This window comes from Corvus cornix, chromosome Z (assembly GCF_000738735.6).
Source record: "Corvus cornix cornix isolate S_Up_H32 chromosome Z, ASM73873v5, whole genome shotgun sequence".
Lineage (NCBI taxonomy): Eukaryota > Metazoa > Chordata > Aves > Passeriformes > Corvidae > Corvus > Corvus cornix.
The window spans coordinates 2,783,705-2,810,905 of NC_046357.1; the positions used below are offsets into that span (position 1 = coordinate 2,783,705).

At 38.3% G+C, this 27,201-nt stretch overlaps 2 protein-coding genes across 11 annotated transcripts in view; both read right to left on the bottom strand.

Annotated features, from left to right (window-relative positions):
* The window catches only part of SREK1 (splicing regulatory glutamic acid and lysine rich protein 1), a 36,568-nt gene extending 26,641 nt beyond the window's left edge, over nt 1–9,927 (bottom strand). For 2 of the 3 annotated variants that reach the window (XM_039567823.1, XM_039567824.1), the window contains exons 1-2: nt 9,816–9,922; nt 4,181–4,314 (exon numbers count right to left, since the gene is read on the bottom strand). Coding sequence is in view for 1 of the 3 variants with exons in the window: in XM_039567822.1 (XP_039423756.1) it covers nt 4,181–4,314; nt 9,477–9,637 (295 nt within the window). In the remaining 2 variants the exon portion in view is untranslated. Of the gene's footprint in view, nt 1–4,180; nt 4,315–9,476 lie in introns of all 3 variants that reach the window. The other variant, XM_039567822.1, reaches the window with a different exon arrangement.
* An 8,183-nt stretch (nt 9,928–18,110) lies between these two features.
* The window catches only part of ERBIN (erbb2 interacting protein), a 119,494-nt gene continuing 110,403 nt past the window's right edge, over nt 18,111–27,201 (bottom strand). For all 8 annotated transcript variants that reach the window (XM_039567821.1, XM_039567820.1, XM_010395342.4 and 5 more), the window contains 4 exons: nt 25,783–25,992; nt 24,624–24,716; nt 23,955–24,029; nt 18,111–21,311 (listed from right to left, as the gene is read on the bottom strand). In XM_039567821.1, the coding sequence (XP_039423755.1) occupies nt 21,204–21,311; nt 23,955–24,029; nt 24,624–24,716; nt 25,783–25,992 (486 nt within the window). In that variant the 3' untranslated portion in view covers nt 18,111–21,203. The remainder of the gene's footprint in view (nt 21,312–23,954; nt 24,030–24,623; nt 24,717–25,782; nt 25,993–27,201) is intronic.

The window sequence follows — 27,201 nt, forward strand, 5'->3', positions numbered from 1 at the left end:
GTGCTTCTGCAGTGAATGAGTTTGCTGGTTTTAAAAATACTAAAGAGTTCACAATCTACTTTAAACATTAAAAAGAAGTCATTATTTTCCTGCTATTTTACATCAGTGAAACATGTAGACTTAGAAATAAAATAACTTTTATGTGGTCCAACTCATGAATCTTAGTGGATTTAGCAGAAGTGAATAAAGAGATTACAGCTACTGGCAATTACAACTGCCACAGCAAAATCCAACAAAGATCATGAATCAAAGCTCTTCCCAGCTGCAGTGCAGAGCCTGGTGAAAAGAGTGAAACCAAGAGCTCCCAGTGCAGCTGGCTGGGAAGAGCAATGCCTGAGGACTAGACACACCACTTTGTTCACCATTTCTGTTTCAGGGCTTCCGTTTCACAAGAAGTAAGAACATCCTTTAGGGATGAGAACCATCTCAATCACTTCAGCATGAACTACCAAGGCTTCTGAGACTGTGAGATGACTGGAAAAACACTTTTTTTTCCTGACTTTGGTGTTTTTTCTAAACCTCTTCCTGAAATCATCACCACTGGAGCATGTCAAAGTGCAATACACACACACACACACACAGAAAACTGATTCAATCTTCCCACAAGTAACAGTGTTAAAAGACAATGTGTCTCACATAACACACTCCAACCAAAACTTCAGGCTGCATTTGTACTTATGAGTGGTAAATAGTTTTTTCTGAAAATTACAAAAAAAACCCTGATGAAATCTTACTGCCACTGACCTCACTGGAGCAAGGTTTCATCAGAAGTAAACAAATATTTCATGACATTCAATACTCACAAAAGTTCAATTTCAGAAAAAATAATTTTTAACTCATCATATTAGACATAAATAGTAAGCCTTCTTTTAAATAGCTGGTGCAACATAAAATGAAACACTCTGCTGAGGAAAAGTAGCAGAGAAATATTATGACTTTACTTTCTAAAGTTGCTTTCTCCAGATGCTAGAGTTTTAACTGTCCTTTTCCAAGATAAACTCATAAAGCACAATATATGGAAGAATACATCTCTAAATTGATGAATTTTTTACTATTCCTGTCTTCTGACGTAATGTACTTATCTGTTAAATTTAGATGCTTAAACATATTCCACATCAAATTTATCCTTAATTCAGAGCATTAAAAACTAATCATATTCTAAATTCTCTGTATACCATCCACCATTCATAAGCAGCTTCAAGTCAACTTCAAAATCAAACACTGTGAACCCTTTACAAACATCATTTTACAGAACTGAAGTACCAGTTCACAAGTACAAGGGAAAGAGATTTAACAGAACAAAACAAAAAAGGGACAAAATAAAATAAAAATAAAAGAAACAAAGGAAAGAAAGCAAAATAAAATAAAAACAGAGACAGGGCGTCCATCTTCAGCAGGCCAGACTTCGATCTCATTTCCCCCATGAAGGTTTCACTTGGCGGCAGGTTTAGTGGCATGGCAAACAATGCCTAACTCAGGCAAGTGTAACAGGTCTGCCTTGGCCAGTCTAGTCATCTAATAATGCACAAATATCACACAGAGAAAACATACAAAACCAAATTAATAGTCAAAATCCATCTACCAGATAATGTGGACATAAAATTTAGAAAGATTAGGGTGGCATCTTTGTTTAGCTTTCAACCTTTGCATTTTCAAAGTATATTTAAAGAAAAACCTACCATTACACACACACAAAAAGTCATCTTTTCACAGCTTAATAATCTTAATTTACAATTACATTTTTGTTAAATTGTTCATTAAATGTCACATAATTTACATTGATTTCATTCTGTAGTGATTTCCTCCTTGATTTACCACTGTTTAAATACACTCCAAATTTCAGATTTTATTCTGTTTTTTAAAACCGGGTTTTTGGATTTCCATTTTACCTCTCCTCTATGTTCAGCTTCACGCATTACTGGCAATGCTGGCCAGTGGTATAACTTTACCTCCTGGTAGGATAAAGCCATCGCTACTTTTAAAACCCATGATCCACTCCACTGACTCCATTAACAATGTATCATATGATTTCACATAGTGAAAAACCGTTGTGCCATGGTCTCCAAAGCCATACTTACTCCACACAATAAATTCATCAGGAAGTTAAATTTGTAAAAATGCACATCCTTCTATAAATGACTGATTCTGATATAAAGTTACAGGGAACAGCATTCTGACACTAAGAAAAGTGATCTCAAAACCCAATCACTTGTTCACTCAATTATGCATACACTTCTGTGGAGTCCAGAATAATTCTGCACAGCGACAATGTTTTCTCAGAAATGCCTGATCAGCCAGTTATGAATGGAATTGGAACAAGATCTGATTTATTTTGATTTCATTTATCAGAATTTTAATTTATTCTTTCATTCATAGTCTACCACAAAAGACACAGGAAAATGTAGCTTTACCTGCCTGTTGCCATATCATGTCAGGCAATGATCTCATCACAAGAAAAACACCAGAAGTGTTGTGCACTCATTAGGCAGACATCTTCCCTCTTTGGCAGTACTGAACCAGTGTTAAGATCTTATGGATGAAATATAAAACTAAGATTCTGAATAATCTTTCGTCAATTTAGTTAGGGGCAATTCTTCAATTGGAGACTCTGGTCTCCTCAGCCTCTACACAGTTTCAAGCGTATACAGCAATATTCTCTTCGTGGTTGAAGAACAAGTTAAAAATATGAAACCAAAGAGCCCCTATAACAAGACACAAAAGCAACTAAAAACCTAGGCTTTACAAAGACAAATGTATGTGCTGTATGCCCTGCCTAAGAAGGCTACAATAGGCAGTACACAGTAGGTCAATATGGCTTTTAGTAAAAGTACTTCAATAGTGTGTGAAATTTTGGAGATTTGTCAGTTCGTTAAGAACATCCCAGGTGAATACTACAGCAGCACTCCTCTCACACTATCTAGATCACGATGCAGCAAGCACGCCAAAAAATGGTACTCTGGGACCATTGTTAACAAACTGCAGGAAGTCGATGTATTTTTTTGAACCAAAACCTGACTCTTGCAGTTAGAGATTTTACTAAGAGTATTTGTTGATCTGCTGCATTTTACGGTTCAATCACTCTATGTATTGTTGGTCATGGCAAAACAGCAACCAAGTTGAAAGTTAAGTCAGGTTCACTTCATCAGCTGGAATGATTCCACTCTAAAGAGGCAAAAGGTCCAGAACCAGTCACATGCTAAATTCCACAATGATCCCAATGAAGTCAATGGGGCTCTGCTTAACTCCATCGATATGCTTATCACAGGACCCTGCTTCATGTAACTGCATTCAAATCTACGATGCTATACTAACAACACAAACTGTCTTGTACTGAGCACATCTGTAAAAGCATGGCCTCAGAGCTAATTAAAGGAACATCTGTCAATTTAGTATTCATCAAGTATTTTATTTCATTAAGAGTTTCAAGAACATGTTATGATGAAACCATTCTAGACAGATTACTGCATGTTTAAACAGATAGCCAAAACAAAGAAAGAGTACCACTATACATAAGGGAAGTGTTTTATGGCACACAAAGTAACATTTTAAACAGTAACAAGAAGGAAAAATTGTTTATTAAAAATTAAACTAGCAGGTAGGCATTTATATTCAAACAGTATTTTGAATGCTAAGTATCTTACATTAGATGACTCTAAAATGGCCAAATGAATATATCGCATCTATAAGACAAAATCTGGATTCACTCTAAAAAAATGCAGAAATAATCGGTATCTTTAAAAAAAGCACAAATCAACAAAAACTTCACTACAGCAAAGGTGATACATTAAAATTCAAACTGCAGTGTTATTCTGTCAGGAAATTGCCTGATCTTTTCAGAGCTCCATTGACTTCAGTGAGAACTCTGTGTAAGAATACGCTTGCCAACACAAACCATAGTGAAAGGAATTATTTTCCTTTCTTTTCTTTCAAAATATGTAATAACTACGGAAACCTGACTTATAACTTGAACCAACTACCTTTTTGCTAATGCTGAAGTTCAATTAAAATGTATAACTGGGTTTTTCTTCATTCAATTTTCAATTTTGCTTCAAGGTCTTTTTTTTTCCAAATGCAATAAAATAAAGTAACAACAGAGCATCACCTTCTTACACAGAAAGCTTAAAACAATTAACAGACACAACAAAGACCAACATTATAGAAGAATGTCTAAAATACCAACCTTCTGCGCAGGGCACAACTATCAAAGCTCTGTCAATAAAAACCGTGTTAGTTAGATGCTGGGCCACACCAACACTCGATGCTTCACGAAACTTAATATAACATACTTTGGAGGAAAAAGCAAGAGGTGCGTTGCTGCAAGATAAAAGGAAAAAATAACAATTAGTCATAATTGCATGCATGCATTTTTAACTATTATTCCTTATGGAAGAAAAGGTTTTAGACTTCCTAGAAAAGGAAGCCTACAGTATGGAAATCTACTAACTTGCCAACTTGCTATATCAGTGAAAAAAGCATGGAGTAGCACTGCCCGCTTTTTAATGAAAATTTACATAAGCCAAAATCACTAACAAGATGAATTTTCTTGTATTACCTGGCTACACAACATTCAATAGTACATTTCAAATCACTATTTTAAGGAGCATATTTACCTGACAATTACAGTTGCCAAGGAATTTTTTTTTTTTTTTTTTCTGAAAACAATCGTTGTTTAGGAAAGTCAAACAACAAACCCTGGGTCCTTCAGACTGTAGCCTGTAATAATCAATATTCTTTCTCTGGCTTTCACAAAAGCAGTTTTATTAATTCTTACTAAGATAAAAGCAGTTCTTGAGAGAGCTTTCAAATACTGGGTCTTAGCTGAGTAATGTAACAAAAACGTTTTTTATCATTTGCCTAAGTTTGGCATAGTGTAGCATTGAGTAACACTGGAGCAAGTAGCAGCAACTCACCATTTGGCTACAAAAGGGAAGAAATTTGCAACTCACTTTTCCATTACGCAGTATGCCAACAGAGAACATGTAAACATTGCAATCTTGATCAAAACTACATAAGTTTGCTTTAAAAATTGATTCCCTAGTCAAAGTTTGTAATCTTTATACGAGCAGCTTATTTCTCCACACAAAGGAAGTACAGGTAAAATCTTCAAACAGAGAATACAATAGTTATTAATAGGTATTGCTGCAATATCAGCAATTTTCATTTGAAACCATGGAAAAAATGCCACACGGACTGTTTCACCCTGATCCGGTCTCAACCAAAATGGAAACACTTGTCAAATTTCTGGAAGCACCAGCAGCAGTTCAAGTTTAACACAACTCATCCTGCAGTCCCTTCGAATTCCAAGCAGGTACTTCCCCAGTTATTCTGTGGAATTGTATTATACTTCAGTATTTAAATACAAATCAAAAGTTTAAGACACATTATCCCATCATATTAATTACAAAAATAAACCAAGAATGTAAGCCTGAGGCAGGCAGACTAGTATGTTTTTGGCTACCAGAATAGTAGAACCAATGTTTATCTAGAGACAGCCAAATTCAGAATGGCATTCAGAAAGACCTATGATGGAAAACTCTGGAAGAACAGACAACACTGCTGAGGAAAAACTAAACAGGAGTGGGAGACACATAAACATGAAAGTCAACTTCATAAAATTTGGAAAAATATTACAAGATGACTACATTTCTTCTGCCCACTTTATTTATTTGCAGCGGCTAATGTTTTCACAGTTTCACGTTTCCACATTCAGGAAGGAAATAACTGCATGGAATAGCTTCTGAGTCAGCTGTAAGGTCTTGGCTGAGACTAGTTTCCAGCATCAGAGGCGACAGCCAGCTGTGACTTTTTCAGTACTTGACTTTTCAGTACATTTACCACAAAGACTTCTATGGCCACAAGCAGTTTTTTATTTGGTTTGGTTTGTCGGGAGAGAGGATTCAAAGGGGAGGGAGGAGAGGGTGTCTTGGGATTTTTGTTGCCATGGTTTGGAGTTTGCTTGTTTCTTTTTTAAATATACCCATTAGTGTTATAACCCAAATAGCTGAAGCCACCAATGAAGGTTCTGTGGTCCACACTGTTGAAGACTTCTAATGTCTCCTGGGCTTTTTTCCTTTTTTGTTTTCATTGCCAACTCAAGAATATAATTATGCTCCAGGCAGTTTCAGACCCCACAATAATACTTAAAATTTTAACATCTATAGAGCCTGCACTGACAAGTGTGTTTTTGTAAGATTTACTCTTCTGTATTTCCTAATTTGGAACACAAAAGCTATGTGGAAAGTATGTTAAAAAATATCAAATGTCTGAACACTGGTGCAAATGAGGCTCTACAAACATGCCTTGGTACCAAGTGTTTTCGAAAGGTTAGGAAGGAGAAGTTCTCTATAAGGAGAGCATCTCTACTAAAAACACATCAAAGTTGCACCTACATCAAGGGAAACTATTAAGATCTAAGTGATCTAAAATTATAGAAGGTTTAACAGTGATCAAGTCCTCTCCTTTATGAAGTGGGCCTCCAAAATCCTCCCATCAGGCTTCCTAAGAAGACTTTTCTAAAACAGTAAAGTCCTATTCTAATTCCTTTTGTTGCTTTTATTTTGCTAACCTTTACTGAGGCTGAATTGAGGGAGACACACGATCTTTTTCCTAGGTTACACAGCATTGATGTCCAAAAGCAACTCCTACATCTCTGATTCAAAGTTACTAAAAATCCAGTTAGTCTCTTTAGGGGAAAAAAATTAAGAAGAAATAAATATTTAAATAGTATTTGGACATTTCTGACATTTTTGCTTCCCTTTGTAGGAAGACAGTAACATGCATCTCCTAACAGAATAAAAATCAACAGAAATATTTCCTAAGAAGGATGTATTCAGAAATCTATGGAAAAAAAAAACCAAAGAAAGGCTACAAAACATTTCTCTAACTGCACAAATTTTCTTAGGCGGGGCAGGGGGGTGGGGTGTGTGAGGTGTGGAGAACATGACAGAAACTATTAACTTTTTAAAATAGAATGTTACAGAATAATTGCGCAGATCAGTTTAAATAAGGTTGTGTGTGTTTTGCCTCAAAGGCCTCACCTACATTGCTGTCACTGCAGGATATAACAATGTCTATTTACTAGACCATACAGATGACGAGTCTTTGTCTCAGATGAGATGTCCCTTTTCTCAGTTAAGTGAAGGTGGCCCATCCACCTGTGTCAGAATGGGTAAGGTATACAAGTGAGAGTGATTTGCATGGCACCCCTCAATGCTAAACTTGGCTTTGCCCAAATACTCTGGTTCATGAACCAGAACACCGTTAGGCTCCAAACCTCACCGCCAAGGTCTGGTATGGCACGCGTCTCTGCCTCTCGACGCCTACTGGGTTGCAACCAGAGCGGAGCTTCCTGGTGGCAGAACACAGTGGCCAATCCAGTCTTGCCCTTGACTACAGGAGGGTTGTGACCAATCAGCCCATCACCCAACTTTTGTTTAAACTAAAAGTTTATTCTCAAACAGTGTTCTAGCTTCCAAGACCACTCCAGACTATTCAGAAGCAAGCACTGTTACACAGCAGGTCTTTCCAAACCTAATAGAGACAGTTTGTGACTTCCTGCTTTCAAACAACTCATTCTGCAAAAACCCAATTGTTGCTCAGTAAGTTTTTCAGCATTTAACTGTTCAAAAATCCTCTTAAGGCCACATTTGAAGGCTCATCGCTACACATGTAATTTTGAAGACTACTCTGAAAGGCAGACTTCAACCGGGCGATAAGTGTATCACAAAAGCATGTCTGGGACCCAGAATACAACTTCAGGTGTCACTGGTGTCTTGCTAAACTGGAAAACACCACCAAGCTGTTGTGTCGGTGGCTAGCATACTGAAGTACATACCCAAGGCAAAAGACCTGTCACATCATGGAAACCAGCTTCAGATTTTAACTGTACTTCAAACTGATAGTGATATATGTTTTCTTTGGGACACCTTTGCTTCCCATCCACTTGCCAATGAAATACTGTTTTCTGAATTCATCACAATGTTATTTAAATACATTTTCAGAAAGTCAACAGGAGGCATTTCTTTTTTTGTTTCTAAGGAAGGGCATTAGAGTAAATACTTAATTTTCTCCCAAGGTAACAATTTAGAAGTCAGTTCAAGTGTCCAGAAGTATGAGGCAAGGAAATCCATACTTCTAACATTTGTGCATAAATAACTGTAAATAAAACCAAGAGTTACAACAAGCAATCGCAATCCTGCACCCTATGTCTGAAAACTGAATTCATCAGCATTATGACCTTGACTTCCCAAGTGAATCCCTACTATGGTACTGGATTTTAGTATTTTATGTGTATATACACTCTGGCAAATTTGTACACACTAGCACAAACATTATCTGTGTATGAATGTCAATAAAGTCCCCATTTCCCTTAAAACCTGTTATATAGCCTAGTGAAAGATAAAAACAACAGCTGTAACAAAAAAATGTATTCAGTCAAGAGAAAACCCAAAGCACAAAGAATCAACTACGGAACAAGTCCAGGACAAAGCCCTAGAAAACTGTATAAAAATCCACCACATAGCTATCAGTAAGGCTGTTTTAAGTGTATCTTTACATATGAAATACTTTTTTTTCTGAATGGCTAGTATTCAAACATATTCTGATGTAATGCAGCTACATAAAAACCGGTGAATACCAACTTTTTGCTATTCTCTTTTGCAAATCGAAGTTTTGTTGGCCTGAACATCTTTGTATTAAAGTTCATGTATTGCGATGCTAATAATGCCCTCTCCTTTCCAATAGTCCGATTTAATTTTTCTAAGAAAATACAAGATTTGAAAGGGCACATTCGTTATTCACTTCCCAGTACAACTGCTGGCTTGAGAGAACGTGTTTCATTTACACCCCCTTTTCTGCTGACCAGCGTGTTCTCGTGAGAGGCAACATTGTTATTTTGAGAGCCCCAGCATCTCCCAGCCGATCGCACCCCTCGCACGCCGCTGACACCACGCGAACCGTTATAATTTAGGGACAGTTGTGACGTCCGTGATTAATTTACTGCTTAAGTCTTACTGGGGGCAACTCAGCGCACAAGGCAGGGCAGGTTCCTCCCATCTGCATAACCTCAGCTACTTTGGCTTCTGTTCGAACGGCGCCTTTTCAAAGCACTATGCCTTTCGAACAGAAGGGGGAAAAATGAAATAGAATAAAGGCAGTCAGGCGAAGGCGGGCCTGGGACTCCCCGGTCTAGCTCGCCCGCACCGAGACTAGGAGAGGAGAGAGGTAGGCCAGAGAAAGCGGGTTTTCAGGAAAGGGGGAACAGGGCCGGCGCCGCCATCTTAAGTGCGGGCGCAGCGCCTTCCCCGCCGCTCCGACCATACAAAGGGGAGGGACCACGTGACGCCCGCCGAGTGCCCGCACTCAAAATGGCGTGTCTGGCCTCCTGCCTCTGCCCTTCCCGCCACCCCCGGCCCTTCCGCGCCTCTTCTTCATCCCTAGTCTCCGGCGCTGCGGAGGGTGGCACGGGCCCCACTTACTCCGGGGGATAGAGACGCAACTCCTCGATATCACCCAGGAAGCCGAAGAGCGTCCGCATCTGCTCGCTGGTCACGGCCGAGGAGAGGTTCGTGACCTGGATGACGGACGTGGGGCCCAGGGGGAAGCCCAACGGGACTCCGATCCCGCTGCTGTTCATCATGGCTGCGCCTGCCCGGCCTTACCGCGCGCACCCGGGGGTGCAGGCCCGCCCACCGAGAAGGGCGCGCGCCACCGGCCGGAGGGGCCCCGCGGGCGGGCGCTCTAGCAGCGCACTCGACTGCTCCCAGAAGAGGTCTCGGATGGGCGGGCGGCCCCTGCCGGCGGGGCCTCGGGCTCACCCGCGGCGTGGAGATCGCTCGCTTCCCCAGGAGCCGCTTCCCCAGGAGCCGCCTCATATGGAGCCGGCCGGGCCGCCTGGCATAGGGCGGGACCGGCGCGGGACCCAGGCCCCGCCCAGGAAGAGGCGCGAGCCGTGGGGGGCTGTCCCTGCCGCTCGCTGTTGCGCGCGCGCGGCGGCCCTGGCGAGCCTGTGGGCGGCTCGGGCCCTTCAGGGGCGAGGCCGCGGAGAGAAATGAGATTTCCCGTTTAAATGCGCGTTTGGTGGCCAAGTTCAGTAAAAGTTTAATCACCCTAGGGAATAAGCCTTTGAACACAGCCTATGTCTAAGCAGGAAGGGCTTGTAATAGAACGGGTTGTAAATGGTTCTGTTACAAATTGACTGCAAATCTATCCCAATGAAACTGATGTTGCCTGCAGTTGTAGTTCAAGTTCTCCTTAGAAATTATATTGGCTGGAGAAAATGAGGCTGAGCGCTTCGTGTGTGGGTGATCACTATTAAGGATCAAACTGCAGTCTTCTCTAGTGATAACAGGTGTGCATCTTGGCACTGAAAGGTTTAAGGCTTCAGGCTGTTCATAAGACTTTCCATTCCCCGAGCATGAGCTGAGAAGAGATTTAAGTATTTTTGAAGCTATCTGGGATGAAAAACAGTGCAAATTTGTGACAGTTCCCTGAGCAAGTAGGTCAATTGTTACAGAATCTCCATAGATAAGTCTGGGTAGTGCTTCCTTTATTAATGCTCAGTACATTACAGAAGTGTAATTCCAAGCAATTGTCAGAGATGTATTTTATTTAATAACGTTCATGAATATGTTTCAGATAGGACTTATTTCAAAATTGTTATCAGTGCACTCATTCTCTCTTTCTAAATGAAATCCATATTCCAAAAGTACAAGACTTAAATCCTTTCAGCCATTCTGGTAGCCTCTAATTATCTTGAGAGAAGCTTCCAGATATTTTGTTGTATATTGTGGAAAATGAAACTGATATTATTATTCTATAATAGGAACCTTACCTAAAGTTTTCTTATGTTTTCACTAGTACATCTTATCCAAAGATGGTTAGCAGAGATGTAGAAGCTATTGCTGCTTTGAATATTTTTATCCTTTCTCCTTGCATCTCTCAGTGGAGGGTCCGAATTAAAAATGAACTCTGAAATTCACAAAGAAAAGCCTTGTGATGTCAGAACTGACTGGGATACCCTTCTTCAGGTAAAGCTTGTAACATGTGAAATTCTGAACTACTGGTTTGCTCTCCAAAAATAAAGCAAGCAAAAACAGTTTAAATTTTGTAATTGTCAGTCCCTGCCAGAGTACAAAATTAGCTTGGAAAATAAATGAATTTCTATTTCAGGAAGAATAGGGCAAAAAAATTAAACCAATCCCAGACCCCCAAAAATCTAATGCTGAAAGCTTTGGGTCACACATGCTGCCACTAAAAGGCTGGAAGCAGACAATTACTATTTTAGTCAAACCATTCAAAATTTAAAGGGCTAAAGAGCACTGCCTTTCATATAATAAACCACCCCCCCCACCACCCCCCCAAGCTACTTTGAAAGAAAAAGTTAAATAAAAAGGGTAGACATGCAGAAAGGGAATCATACAAGCAGTGCCCTAACATCCTCTCTCTAATCAATGGCTAACAGACCTGCGTCTTACACACTGCTGTAGGTCTAGAGAAAACTTTGTCTGTGATCTAAGTAAATTAATATGTGTACAAGTTTCAATTTTGCTCACCTGTTTTTACTTGTTAGTGACTGTATTTGTGCATGTAAGTAAAGCTTCAGTAAATAAATTCTTTCACCTTGCTTGTCAGGTTAACTAGCAAAGGCATTCTGCAGGCTTTTTAGAGGTAAACTGAAATTCCAGGTTACCTGCATGTAAAGCAGTGAAGTTGTTAAGAGTGACTATTAACCAATTTGTGATCTTCCCATGAGGATTAAAAAGCATTTACTGGGAAATGTTAATTGCAAGTACCAGTAGAAGAATATTGGCAATTCCGAAGGAAGTTACAGTAAATGCTGTTTTAGAGGATCCGGAGAAAAGTCTTTTTCATTACAAGAAGTCACCTTTTAAGTAGACAGTAGGTGGTCTGATAGAGGTGGACTTGCTGAGCGTGCAAGGGGAGGGAACTGAAATCATGTGAGGTAAAAGAAGCATTAGAAAGCTTTCATTAGCGTTCTTTAAATGGAACCTTAAAGACTTCAAAAAGAATGTTAGCCACAGAGCTAAAAATTATTTGATAAAAATCAAATAGTTCTAAGTTTTAAGCAATTGATGAGAAGTAAAATTTAATTTCCGGTTCAACCACTCCTGTGGCACTGGTAAAACTTGCCTCTGGAAATCTAAAGCCCTTGAGACTAACGAGAAAGCTCGAGCAAAGATGTACCCATGGCTGAGGAGAACCAGGTGAAAGGAATTGTTCACACACAAGATTACAGGATGGGATGTTGGGATGTTCCTTTGAATGTTCAGGAATCTAGCCAGTGTCCTGTGAGACCACCTCTAATGATCTTTCAAAGTCATAATGTTTGGGGAGGGAGGTGTCAGCCCTAGATTCCAGATGGGAAGAAGGAGCATTGGTAAAATTAGAGGCAAATCAGCCTCACCTCAATCCCTGGGAAAGTGATGGAGCAAATTCCTCTGACAGCCATTTTAAAACATGCTAAGGACAAGAAGACGACTGGGAGTTGCGAGTATGGATTTATAAAGAGAAGACTGTGCCTGACCTGGTAGCCTTCTGCTGCCATGAAATGACTGGCTCATGAATGAGGGGAGAGCAGCTAATACTGTTTATCTTGACTTTCTCAAGACTTTTGTTACTTTGTCCCATAACAAATCCCTTAAAGTATTTTTCTCTGACTGCCCTTTCGAAAGCAGTACTCAAATGCCACTAAAAGCCAATATATTTGTATAGCCTGTGCTGCCTAAGTTGTTTTCACACATAGTAACTTTACACCAGTTTCCTTATTGTATAACCAAAATGTCAATGTTTTGTGTAGATTAGTGATGCAGAGCACAGGAAACCAATTTCTCTTCTACAACATGAATGTTCTTTCTCTTGTGAATTAATCAAGAGGCATAATCTTCAAATGCCAGTCTCCTACTACTCATAGTAGACTGCCAGTACAAACTGACTGCTGATAATACTCCTATTTTATGTTTTTGCTCAGACACGGGCTCCAGTTTCACAGACATATGTTCATACGTCAGATTAACTTAAACTAACTTTCAAATACAGACTAACCAGAAAATGTTAACTTCATAACATTTCACAGACAACAGACTTTATTTTAAACTCCAGCAGATACACAGTGCTTCCCAAGTACAAGAACTGGCTTTCATCCCCTTCCCATTGTTACACCTTTCAGGTTTATTAGCTCTTGTTTTTGTGTATGCCTTAGTATAATTTATGGAGTTTTTTAAAGAAGACTCATGTAGAACAGAAAAACATCTTACAGAAAATAAACTCTTAGATCTGTGTAGTAATCCCCAATCCACCATATCTGTAATCCCCAAAATTATATAAAATTATTTGAAAAGAAATTATAAGACCAATTTTATATACCTACCCAGAAAAATTATAAAAATATTTTTCCCAGATAAAATTTCTAGAGTAGTAATTGTTTTCCCCAGATGAAAGTTTATCTGGAAATCTTAAAATCCTGCCTATAATGAGATTAATAGATGAATGCTACATGGTCAATATAAGCAGCTGAAACCAGTTTAAACCTCCTGCCTCTGGATGGCAGTCAGCTGTAAAAGTTAGCATTGGTAAACTGAAACAGCTGTGAGATTTCTGCATCTGCTTTTTATCTGTTTTATAGCAAAACACATGAAAAAATTTAGGATTTAGCATAGCACTATCCATTAGAAGAGTCATATTAGCAACTCTAATGTTTTACAGTGACATTCTTCTCCCCATAAAATTGCTTGTATCAAAGATGGAGTACTTTTTCTTGCCTTACAATTATTTTTAAACTTACTTCAAAATAAGATGAGGGAGTTAGCTGACAGAGATAGTGTTGTTAACTCTGAATCTCCAAGTAAATATTAACAAAGGAGGAGTATCTCCACCATTGAGAGACCGGGAAAATGCACAAAAGTGGTTTAAGATTTGAGAATCTTCATGTGAGAACAGATTCTTCATCCAGTTACATTTCAGGGCAGCATTTCTTCAGTCACTTATGAAATCCAGTATCTGTTCTGCAGACAACGCTTCTTGGATTACAGAAGCATTTTTCTTCAAAAGGGGATTTTAGAAAACCCTTTTTTTAAAGCTATATAAAAGTCTACATATCAGTAGATAAACTAACAGTTTTATGATAAACTTTTAATACCCATATGTGTGACAATGTATGTGTTGGGAAAGGAAATGTAAAAACTCGGCTTTTAATTTTTTTTTTTTTTAATTAAATTCAGTGTCTGCTAGGAGATCTGCTACTTGCTGTTTTTGTGGCAGGACATGCAATTGGAACTGTTTGGGTAAGTGCCCACTGGAGCGAAAAAAGTACCTTTTTTCTTTGCTCTGAGGTTACCCTGCTGGGAATCACAGCGTGTAATTTTACATAAGAGGAAGCTGTTTTTAAATCTCAACAAAACCTGTCTGAACAAGGTAATTCAAAGGTGTTGAATAGAAAATTCTGGAATTCACTGGGGTGCATTTCTTCTCCTTTCCAGCCAGATTTTGTAGGAGCAGGGCAAGATCTTTTCTTCAAGGCAGAAGAATATAATAAAACCTTTATAATGATGAAGTTTGAAAACTGCAGTATAACTTGGTGCAGATAAACATTAATGTTTTACTTCCAACTTTTATTTGAAAGTGGCATAAAATAGGCATTATTACAACATGAAGTGAGTTTGGTAAATAGTAACGCTAAAAAAATTTTTTGATGTCTTTAGATGTCTTAAAATATAAGCACATAATGATTAAAACTGTAATAGATTATCTACATTTGCAATTAAAAAACACCACACATCGCTTACTGCAGGATCAGAAAATCACGCAGTGTATTTTCATAAAATTAAAATGCAGCAGAAAAAAAAATTGTTCAAGTGTTTTATCTGTTTGGAGGCTTCCAGCATGGTTTCTAACCCTTGCATGCATCAACTCCAGCCTCGTCAGTCATTGCTCATGACAGTTAGCAAATGAGACAATTTTACATTATTCTTTCATTTTTTCCACGACTTAGTATTATGTCAGCCAACTATTTACTAGTAAACCTCAGTTTCTCTGTAGTGAAGCCACAGCTTTCAGCTGAAGTAGTTTTTGGTGGAAACATTCCCAGCAAAACCACCTTCTCCATATTCAAAACAAGTTGTTGATTATTCTGTTGTAAGTGGAAATTCTTGCAGATGAAAATCAATCAAATATGCCAAAACATTGATGTTAAGAGCTGTGGCACAATATTTTCAAATCCTGTATTTTAAGTGCATACTTATAATTCAGTAGAAACCTCTTACCCCTTTTTGTTAGTTTTTTGTTGTTCACTCTTTCTCCAAAGTTTCCTTCATAAATCATCAACATCAGCAGATGAATGAGAATTTCTCTGTAGAGCACCTGGTTCATCTGCTACCAGTTTGTCTATTAGAAGACAGTCCATGAAAGGTTTGTCCCAATCAGTATTTTCACATCTGGCAAACAAGAGTGAATATTCTGCCACAGTTTTTTCCATTACTTTGAACAATACTGAAGCATAAACATTTCAGCCATTTGCAGCATCCAGCCATGCCTCATGAAATGGATGCAGTGCAGAGCTATACTGCCTTTGTGTTATGCAACTGCTAAAACAGATGTTGCAGACTACTGTGATAAGAAGTTGAATTCCTGGTGCTCTAATATTTGGGCCATGCAGAAAAGCTTTGTTACTTCAGCAATGTGACTTTTCATGAGGAACTCTTCTTGGCCATCTCAGGAAACTTACCAGCCTAGTCACATGCTCTCTTGCGTGTTCTTAGTGCACCTCTAAAGCTCTTAATCAGTATTGATATAAATATGAGGGGCTGAAAGTGTCCTGGCTTTACAATCTATATGTTAACTGAATCTTTCACAGCTCAGTAATGTTTATCCATACTTGCAAATTACCTTTGATAGGCACAAAATTCTGCGCATAGTATTTCTGATGTAGTTTAAAATACTGAATTTAGTGCTCATTTCATGTTTTCCTTTAGGCCAAGCAGGTGCTACTTTTACCATACTTAATGCTTATCCCCAACACAAAGCAATAGTTCAAATACTTCAAATAGAATTGAAATACAAGTCACATTCTCATAGACAGTATTCAGGAAAAGCAAACATAAGAAGGCAAAGAGCTGGAAATCAGGGAATGCCACAGAGAAGAGGGTCTGAACTGCAAGGAGGTGTCAGGTACAAGCCAAGGGGGGCCACAGGGCTGTGGGCCTTGGGAAGCTCTGGCTTGTAGCGAGTGTGGTCAGCAGCTCTTGACGCAGGGTGCCTGGAGCCTTTGTTGCAGCTGCCCCTGCTTGGAATGGGTGATGCTCCCACCCTTTAGCTGGTGCTAGGAGGAGGCTTGTTGGATCAGAGGGAGTATGTAGGCCCCCCCATGACCTTTCGTGCAGGATCTGTGCTGCTGTTGGAGAGCTGTGCTGCTAAGGAGAAGAATTTTGGAAGTCAGCAACCTTTGCAGCTTGGGGAGAGATAGGACCTCCTCAGACCCTACTGCTTCAAGAGCCTTGGGCCCCACAATGCAGACCTGGGCAGTCTGTCACTAGCAGAACCACATGGGGAATACCAGTAGAAGGCAACAGCTGGAAATTGGTGGCTTCCAGCACTGCATGTAAGGCTCCTACTTGTAGTGCAGTTTTAACAGTGTAACAGAGCTCCTGTTTCAAGGCAGTCTCCTAGATGCTGCAATGGAATCTTCTGTACACATTCCAAAATTGAATTTAATCCATGGCAGCAAGGATACCGTACCAAAAAGTACACTTTCTCTCTGAGTAAGTGCCTTCAGGCAGAAAAACAGAAGTTACAGCCAGTATTCTCAGATGCTTGATGAAAAAGCAAACTGTTGAGTTATGAAATAATGTCCAAGTAGGGAGCAGATACAGAAAACCTAAATAACAAGGGGCCCAATACTCCAGGGTCATCAGGGCTGTAACCTCTTACAGTGGGAATCAGTTTTCTGTGTAGAAGAAGTAGAACATAGCAATAGTGGTATATCAAATCCACATATACAAGGAAAAAAAGACTAAACTATTTGTGTTACTGCATTGTTGTGTGATTTCCAAGAAAACTGGATGTAAAGCTGAATTTAGCTCTCCTGTGAAATTGTGTGCCTATCTCTTTAATTTCCTTACCACCTATTTCTTTTTACCCTTGTACACCTCTTCAGAATGCTTTCAGCATACTCTTAATTTTAATCCTACTCATTGACCTAGGCATCCCTCTCTATCTACTTAACTTGCAACTAAAGTCCTCTCTTTGTGACAGAAGCCACTCACTGCCCTATCTGATTTCATTGCAAGACTGGGATGCAGTGGGTCTGGCTGAGGTGGAGCTCATTTCCCCACAGGAGCCCTCACAGTGCTGTGCTTTGCACTGGTGGCTACAGGGGTGTTGATAACACACCACTGTGTGGCTACTGCTGGACAGCACTGGCACAGCACCAGCGCCGTCTCCCCAACATTCTGCCCCCCCATCAGTAGGCTGGGGGTGAGCAAGATCTTGGGAGGGGACACAAATAGGCCAGCTGATCCAAACAGACCAAAGGGGTGTTACATACCATATGATGTCAGCCCAGATAGAAAAGCTAAGAAGAGGATTGAAGGTGAGGCATTTGTTTCTTACGATGTTTGCCTTCCAAAGAAACTGCTACCCGTGCTGATGCCCTGCTTCCCAGAAGTGGCTGGACATCACTTGCTGATAAGAAGTAGAAAATAAAATTATTTATTTTCTCTTTGCTTGTGTGTGCAGAAACTTTCGCTTTAGTAGAGTGCCTTATCTCAACCTACAAATTGTTTTCCATCTTATTTTCTCTCCTGTGCACCTGGGGAAGGAGTAGTGATAGAGCAGCTTGGTGAGCACCTGGCATCCAGCCAAGGACAACCCACCACATGGGGTTATTCACAAAAATACTTCTTTGTTGTGAAGAACCCAGTCTTGCAATGAAATCACCTAGAACAGACCCGTGGACACTGAGATGCACAGAGCCAGGAACACAAATATGACTTTACTAATGGATATTGATGGACTACTGAGGTCTACAAAAACTGTAGATAAATAAAATACTGTTATGGAGAGTTTCCTAGTACTTAAATAATTCAATTTCACACAGCTTTAAAGAGCATTAGTTTATTATCTATTCTCCATGTGTTACCTCAGAAACAGTCTTACTATATACAAAAATTTGGAATGTTGAATAAATGCTGATCAATAGAAACATTACATAGCTGTTGACAAGGGAGTATTTCTAAACAAGACCAAAATAATAATGCATGTTTGATTCTGTGTGTTGCTTATTGCTGTGTTTGTGTTGATAGAATGCTTTCAAGTATGTACACTTTTTTTTAACTTGTCCAAAAAAGAAATTAAAAAAAAATATTTACATAATAAATACGTGGGAGACTTCATCTTTTCATTACATCAGTTGAACTGATTCTTTAATGAACTATTAAGAATAGAAAGAATTAACACAGTTTGCATCAATTCATTGCCATGCTGAGTAACTTAGGCTGCTGATGGATTTTATTCTATTCAAAATGTAGTTTACAATGCATTCAAAATGAAAAGTGCCGATATTGTCTCTCCTCCTGTTGAATCCTGGCTGGACTAGTTCAGGAGACATCCTTCTCCCACTCCCCACAAAATCATTTAATCTGACATGTTTACCTTCACACACTGACACTGACAAAACAAACACATTTCAATTCACTGAAAACTCAAACATTTAGTGAGTAAAATCAGCATTATCCATGTTTTATTAGACGATTAATTTGCTAACTGACGGAAGACAAGCTTTGGCCAAGTATTTCCACAAGAAGTACTAAACTTCTTGCTATAAATCTCTACTTATATAGTTCTACCAGCCGAACAGTTTTTGGTAGAATTTTTCTGTGATACATAAATCTGAAAATTAAGTGACACAACAACATTTAAAACTTCTGTTACCATTAAAGCAAAATACAATACAGTATAATTTCTCAGTGATATATTTAAATGTACTGCAAAATGTATACAAAGTCAGTCCAAGATCAGTAAAGAATCAGTTCTGCTTTTTGGACTTTTCCCTTCTCAAAGATACAGGTTTTGTAGAAGACCAAGGTCATTTAGGACTTGTCTGTATGTATCCCCATTAAAAGGCAGTGTGTGATAAAAATAACATGATTAAAAGTAATGAACATGTGATGTGAACATTTTGCATTTTCAATAAAAAAATAGAAACTAAACAACAACTAAACACTGAAGCCTGCCATTATATAGCTATGTTTCTCATTCTTTGAGATTAACAGCACACAGAAAATAAGTGAATTTTATCAAAATACAGCACATTTCTGCTAATTTATCAAAAAAATCATTTTCTATGTAAATATTACTGAAAATCAACTAAAAAGAATTAAAATATACAAAGAGTTGTTAAAGGGTTTCAATTAAAATTATTAGAACTATACACAGTACAATAAGCAATAGTTAACATCTTTGAAAGAAGTGCAATAATATTGGAGTTCACTTATTAAAAAAGTACTGCCTGTTTATTACTGCTAGCTATGTATAATTCCTTTCTCTTCCAGCTCATTGTCCCAAAACTAAAGGAAGCTGGTGTTTTTGCTAGTTTTATTAAAAGCATTTACTTTTTGGGTTGAAAAAAGCGCTTATACCTGTCTCAAACTACCAATGTGTACGTAATTAAAAATGAACTGCAATAATTGAATATTGCTCCAATGATAGGCTAATTATTAGCCCTGATTAAAAACAGTTATCGGTCTTCTATGGCACTTTTCCCTGGTCCATAACAACCGTGTATGAATTATCACTGCAGACTATGCAGTCTCTATTCAATTACAAAGGAGAAAGATAAAGTTAATGTTTCTGGTAAACAAAATTAATAGAAGCATAATTGAACCTTTTATACAGTAATAAGGAACAAAGGCAGCCTGTGGTAAATCACTATTACATTAATGTAATTAGAAACCCTTTAATGACTCTGAAGTGTCTAGTTCACATTTAATGTTACCTGTAGGAACAGCCCTTTAAGAAACCTCATTACAAACTGGTGGGTTGTAAGTATACCCTCCCTTTGTTCTCCATCTCAGCACCGCAATTTTCCATCACTGCTCAAAGTTTCACAAACTTGCTTTGGTTACCTAGCTCCATACGTATGGTTTCCTTTTTGATTAACAAGGCAATGCAAAGGCCAAACAAAATCAAGATGTCTTTCGTAACCTTTCCTGCATCATTTGCGTCTGTTTAAATATATATTACAGGCAACAATCTTAAAAACTGGCCATTTCAGTTTCATTTTCAAAATCTGTCAGCTTAAAATGGAGTCTTTTTTATAAAGATAAAATTATCACCATTTCCACAAAATTGGGGATTTCCATAGCAGAGAAAAATCTCTGGGCACAATTCCACAGTACAGTTGAAAAAAATAAATGTATGCAAGAAAACAACTAAACATGAATCACATGTGGCAAATTAATATTCAATGACTACATTAAGAACAAATCCTGTATAATATCACAAATTTGTAGTTACAGTCTTCCTAAAAAAACAACACCGTAAGCTTTTATTGCATTTTCTATTGGTAGACGTACACTCCAGAACTAAACACTTTTTCTTCTCTCCTGATTCCAGATTTAGATAGCAGATAATTGTTTCACCTGACCTTTATTCTGTCCAACCAGCACCACCTTCCATCTACCCATTCATCTATACAATGTGCACATAGCAAAGCCAACACTTCATATCCCCGTTCGTATCTACAGAAGTGGTTCAGCGTAACACATTAATATCTGGTGAATAAAAATAAAGGCAATAAACAGCTACAGGACAGACAGCCCTGCCATCTGTCCATTGGCTACAACTGAGGCTTCACAAAGCCTTGCACAAAGTTTAGTAATGTGTATGAATTATCCAAAAATAAACCTACCATCTGTACAAAAAAACAACACAGGTTTGTTCTTGGAGGAGTGATCCTTAGATTGCTATAATGCTTAAAAACAAGTTTATTCACCATATGCATTTCCAAAATTATTTCCTGTATGTTCTCTACAGTGGTTTTTTCCCCTTTAACCACAAGTTCAGTATTTCCTGTACAAATTTTGATCATAATTCTTTTTGAATTCTTTTAATGTATAAAAATATGCAAAATATTCCGTTTCCCCATAGTCCTTCAATGAATTCTGTTGGTTTATCCCCACAATCCACAGTACTTATGAAGAAACTTCTCGCACAATGATGAGTTCCACTGCATTCTGAAAAGTCTTTAGCAAAGACACTGCTTGTCCATGATCAATATTGATGAAGCTGTATCCATTAGCCTAAGAAGAAATATTTAAAATTGAAAACGACAATCTTGTATTCCGTGTTAGTAAAAGATGTTTCATATTTCATGTAAGTTTATTTAAGCCTTGAAGTTTCTATATGAATGCAGAGAATAAATCACTCCAGATTACTTGAATTTGTACCTGCATGCTACAAAAAACTAAACTACCCCATCACCCTTGGAAGAATATAGCAAATAACCAAAAGAAAATCGAACTTTAAACTATTAACATCAGACATCTAATTCATCAGCCGTAATACAGCCACACCAAATGTACTACCAATTACACATTCTATTTTAAGTATCACAATATTAGAAAGGGCTTGCTTCTGTGATAAATTAAACTGTTGAGGCCTATGACAAAAAAATTAATGGCACTGGGAACCATTTTTTTGTGCTAGATCCTGAGATAATCCCCAACTTGAATTTGCCTGTGACTCTAAACAATAATGTTATTCTTGGACAAGTTTGTCTTGGCAAACACAGGCAGGACCAAGTGGCCTACAAAAGACAGGGAAAACATGCCTGTAGCTCAACTTCTCAGAGTGCATTACTGCAAGATCATGCTCAATCTGGTCAGCAAAATGTTGCAGAAGGACAAATTTGTTCATTTAAACTGTTATTTCTTCCCACTGTGGATCTCACCTTTTCCCCTGAGCTACTTATGTGGTGACAGAGAACTGGATGTGCTCTCTGTGCCTTAGCTGAAAGCTGCAGTTCTTATGCCATCACTGAACACTCGCTGTTGTTACTTGTTATAAAACCAAGGATTCAAATCTTTCTAGAGATGCAGAGAAACATTTATGTAGACTGTTCAGAGAGCAAAAGTGGCAACAACCCTTTCAAATCATAATTTGCACAGAATGTCCTAGCCCTAGTCGTAAGTCTTACCTGCAATTATCTAGTCAGCAGTCATGTAGAATATTTTTATTAGATATACGTATTAGACATGCATTATAGTATGCATGCCTATTGAATGTTTTACAGAGAACACTGCAAAGTCAAGCATAGAAAAGGCATTTTGGAAGTGACGATATTCATTAAAAAAATCCATAGAAATCTGAGTGGCAACAAGACAGAGTGGGACTGTCATTACATCATCACTGGAATTATCACAGATAAAAGGAATGTGCTGTTTTATAAGAAAAAAATACTCTTAGTTATGAGAAATGAAGTGGCTTTTGATGGTCTAAGCATGCCAATGCAACTTGTCCTTTAGCTCTTTTTCAAACCAAATTCCTTATTAAACAACAAGCAAAACCCAAGCAGTGCCAACATAAAAAAACTTCATTAAGGAATTTGATGGCTTTTATAAAGACAGGAATAAGCCATTAAAACTGAAGTTACCTTTCAGATATGTTCCACTTTACAAATACATAAAAAATGTGCTAACAGTTTTTTCAAAGGTTTAACATGCTTCCTGCTCCTGTTATGTATTAGTAACCCTCGGTGCTGGGTTAACACCATCCCCGTATCAGTAAGAGAACTAGGACCTCTCTCACCCCAGTGAGGAGGAACAAGCACAGGATTATTAACTGTGCTCAAGAACAAGCCATCTTTTAGTTGAACAACTTAGTCTCAAATCAGTTTTCATGTGGGCCTTTTGGCTTTATCTTTCAGTTGAAGAATTAGGCTGAGTTTTCAATCTGGCTTTGTTTTAGAAAACAGTTCACAGGATGTTGTGGTTTAATTGAGATACTAGTGGGAGTGGGGGGTCTGGTTTGGAGCTTTTTGTTTGTTCTGTTTTTAGAAAACTGAAATGCAGCAGAGTCAACTCCCAACATTTTCAGGATATGGTGAATAATTATTTTTAACAAGCTCTGCAATTTAAGGGTAGCTAGCTAGAACAATGTTCAAACATCCCGTTTGCCCATTTTGGTTAAGAAAGTAAGGCACTATGAACCTATTGTTCATTTCCGTGACCGCACCCCAAACAGCTTATGAGCTCATCAGACAACTTCTAAAAAACCTAATCCAGAAAAGGTCTGAATAGGTACAGACTTCCTAGAGAAAGGAACAACACAGCTTGCAGTCCAGAAGCCATGGCTCCTGAAATGCCTGGCTTGGCTGGCCAGGAGCAGATGGGCAGCCAGGAGGTGCACGCTGTGACCAGGCAGACAGCAGCAAGCAAAGGGGCAGCTCTGGCCAGTACTCACACATGTATGGCCTGCCAGTGGGGGAGAGGCGGCAAAGGCTGGCAGGAGCTGCAGCACGGAGGGGGATGTGACAGCAGAGTGCAACTGTGGAGAGTGGCTGCCAGGGCAAGTGCTGGTGTTCAGACAATACAGTGTTCACAACACTGCATGTCAATGACCACAAACGCAGTAATTGAATGATATAGTGTAGCCTAATGAAATGCTCATGTTCCATCTCAACTTACATCTTTTGACACTTCTCTTTCGTCTTTAGAAGTGTGAAAAATGGAAAAGTGAATTTGAAAAAATGATCCACCATGCTTCAGTCTGTGTCACTTACTGTCATGTTAGGCGGCAGAAAATGAAAAGCTTCATCCCAGAATATAAGAATAAATCTGGTGAAGATAGGTAATCTATCTAAAAATGAAACATTCTGCTCTTTGGTGCAAACTGAAAACTAACTGGTATATTACATAGGCTAGTTAATTAAGTCATTACAATACCTGAATTATTTTATCCCCTGGCTGTAACAGCTTAGATGCAGGTCCATCTGGCTGCACTCTGGTTACAAATATGCCCTTGAAAAACAGAGGTGGAAACATTTTTACAACTTATTGATGAATAACAGGACAGCATCAAACAGATGTAATCCAAAACATTTTTTCAATTTTCCATCCTAAGTAGAAGAGAATGCAATACTATTCTACAGGTCTCTGGCTTTGGAGACTGCCTTCCTTTTCTGATGTTGAATATCCAGCATTGTCTTTAAAGGGTTGCTTAGGCGCAAATTGCAATCCACCTTGGTTTAATTTAGCAGATGTATATGTCAAGATGAATTATCGACCACCAGAAATACAACTGTAGGCTAAATCACTGTCTCTTTTATAAGAGGATTCCTAATTGTACACTCCATAATTCACTATCTCAAATCTGCTAACTGCTAACTAGAACTGTGCAAGAACCACTCATCTGGAATAATCCTCTATACTGTCATGCGACCACTGTGACCACCTACAACCTTGATTTCCCACATCATTTGTCCAGTTTTCTCCCTTCCAGTCCTGGAGTTTAGTGGTTTGGGAAATATATATACTTTCTTTTCTCCCTTTGCTGAACATGAGAAACACTATTGATCAGAAGGCTTTTAAGAAGTGTTAGTATAAAATACTTACATCATCTTCCGGTCTGAACGGATTTCCTCTACCACCAACTCCTCCTGATATACTAAACCCAAGTTCTGGATCCTTGTCCACTCTCACTCGAATCTAAGTAATTACAACCAAAATTAGACAAACTGGCTGAAACTCTACATTCAAAGCTACTGTAATGGAATTATTACCAAGGAATTCAGGTGAACAAAAGCTTTAAAATGAATAAAAAATTTTAAAAGTCGTTCAAGAGAGTATTATATCTCATAAAATTAATGCAGAACAAGACTGCAATACAACATCATGTATCATTGTAACTTAAGTTTTACTCCAATACCACTATTATTATAATCATAATCCACATGGGCTTTAAATTCAGAGATATTTTGATATTACGTAGGTTACTTTAATGCCCCCAGCAAATATACATGCTCCTGTGAAAGAATCTGTTCTTCCTGGTTTTTTGCTACCTCTAGATAAATTTTGAAAATCAAACATTCCTACTTTCACTCCAAGTTCTACATAGCCAACTCTCTGTGCTCTTTCTCTTGCTAGAAGAGTTGAAAAAAATCCTTATTTTACACAGGAAGTGGACATTCTCATTCTAGCACAGAAGGAAAGCTAGTTATCAGGATTTTCTCAAACTCAATATAGAAAGAAGGCTGTTGCAATGAAAGACATTAAATGGTATAAGAATTTCTTATATACAGATCTGTCTATCGTAAATAAAACTGATAATTATTAGGCATGCATCAGATTGCTCACACTTTTTTATGGATTTTTGCTTATGGGTACGCATTTCTGGACTTGCAGGTTTTTTAAGCATGCCAGATGGAAAGTACTGTAAGTTGTACTGTGACTTTGCATTTTCTTCAGTTACTAGCTAAATAATGAGTTGAGATAAATAAATTTAGTTGAGAAATTAACTTTTAGCTCAGTAAAAAAAGTTTGCAAATTTAAGTTTCTGGTACATTCTGTTAAAATTCTACCATATTTCTCTCAAAACTGGAAGGAATGTGTGATTTGAGGAGTAGAATTGCTCTAAGATAACATCTGCTGGAGATAAATCCCTATATTGTTTCTGTCACCATCTACAGAGAAATGATAATAAATGAAAACAATGTAACAATTCACTGTCTCTGACTGACAGATGTCATATCTGTCAGATAGATTTTACTCTTACCTCTTGCTTTGCCAACTCATGACCTTGTCTCGGAGAGCACTGGGACTGGGTATAGGGAGGTTGGTGGGCAACTTTCAACATCAGATAATCAATTAATTGCTCTCTAGATGGATGCCTTGCAACTGATGATTGAGGAGGGAGATGATGGACTTGGCTGTAGTTTGCCTGAAGTCTCTGAGGCTGGCACATTTGTCCATTTGTTAAAGGCATCTGAAAAAAACATGAATACTCACGGTCATACAGTTTGTAAGCAGCAATCCTCAATTCTTGCTTTATTAATTCAATACTTCTCATATGTGACTGCTCTTATTTTCAGCAACATTACTAAAACTACTCTTCTGGATCATGTACAATTATATCCATTTTGTTTAAAGTTATCAGCTCTGATCTACTGAACAAATACAAAAAACAAAAACTTAATTTGAATGCTAATTTACTAGTACAGATTAGACAGCCTTTGCTTTTAGCACTTGTTTTTTCACTGAGTTTTCCCAAACATTATTTTCTAGCAGTGCAACTGATGGTATTGACACGCGATTGATACCACTACAGTCTGCACTTTCCCTGCATAAAATTCAGAGATTTTGTAACAATTTCCAGTAGATCATACAAAAATAAAAATCCCCACCTCCTTGCCCAGCTGGCAGACTACAGGCTCTCCAAGCAGCTTATGGTGACCACTTCACAAGAAAACTCCCTGAGCAAATTTGCATCCAAGCTCAAGATTTTAGTATCAAAATTGCAGTATTTCCAGCAAATATTACTCTATTGTTAACACATATGTAATTGATTTGGTAGGTATGATGATGACAAGTAGCAGTGAGGTCACAACTGTCAAGACATGCATGCATTCCAAACATGTCACCAGGAATGATGCTGAGGTAGCAGTGTTTCTTTACTGAAACCCCAGAGTTACTGCTGAGCTGTGCAGCTCTGTGTTGAGATGGGCAGCCTTCTTCCCTCCTCACCCATATGCCTCATGCTATTATCCACCCTAATTACTCACTGATTCATCTGTATGATTCCAAAAATGCTACAGGCTTGAGTTACAGATTTTTTCTGCCTGCCATCATTATCCCCTTAGTTATGGAATACAAGGATATTAAAAAACTGTCTCAGTATTACAAATAACGGAAGTGTGCAAATTTCAACTTTCAACCATGCTATGTGAATGGACACATATCAGAATCTGCCCTGTTGTGTTTATGTCAAACTGATTCTGAGAAATGATAATGTGTGTATATAATACATGTTCATATTATTTACAGATCATATGTATTTAGTTTATACAATTTTCCATTGCCTTTTCTGAAAACTTAAAGTATGACAGGAAAACTTTTTTTTGTTGCACTGCCAGAGGTAGAGTTTATATATGCAAAATGTATCCACAGCTATCCAAGTTCCCACTACCCACTGTCT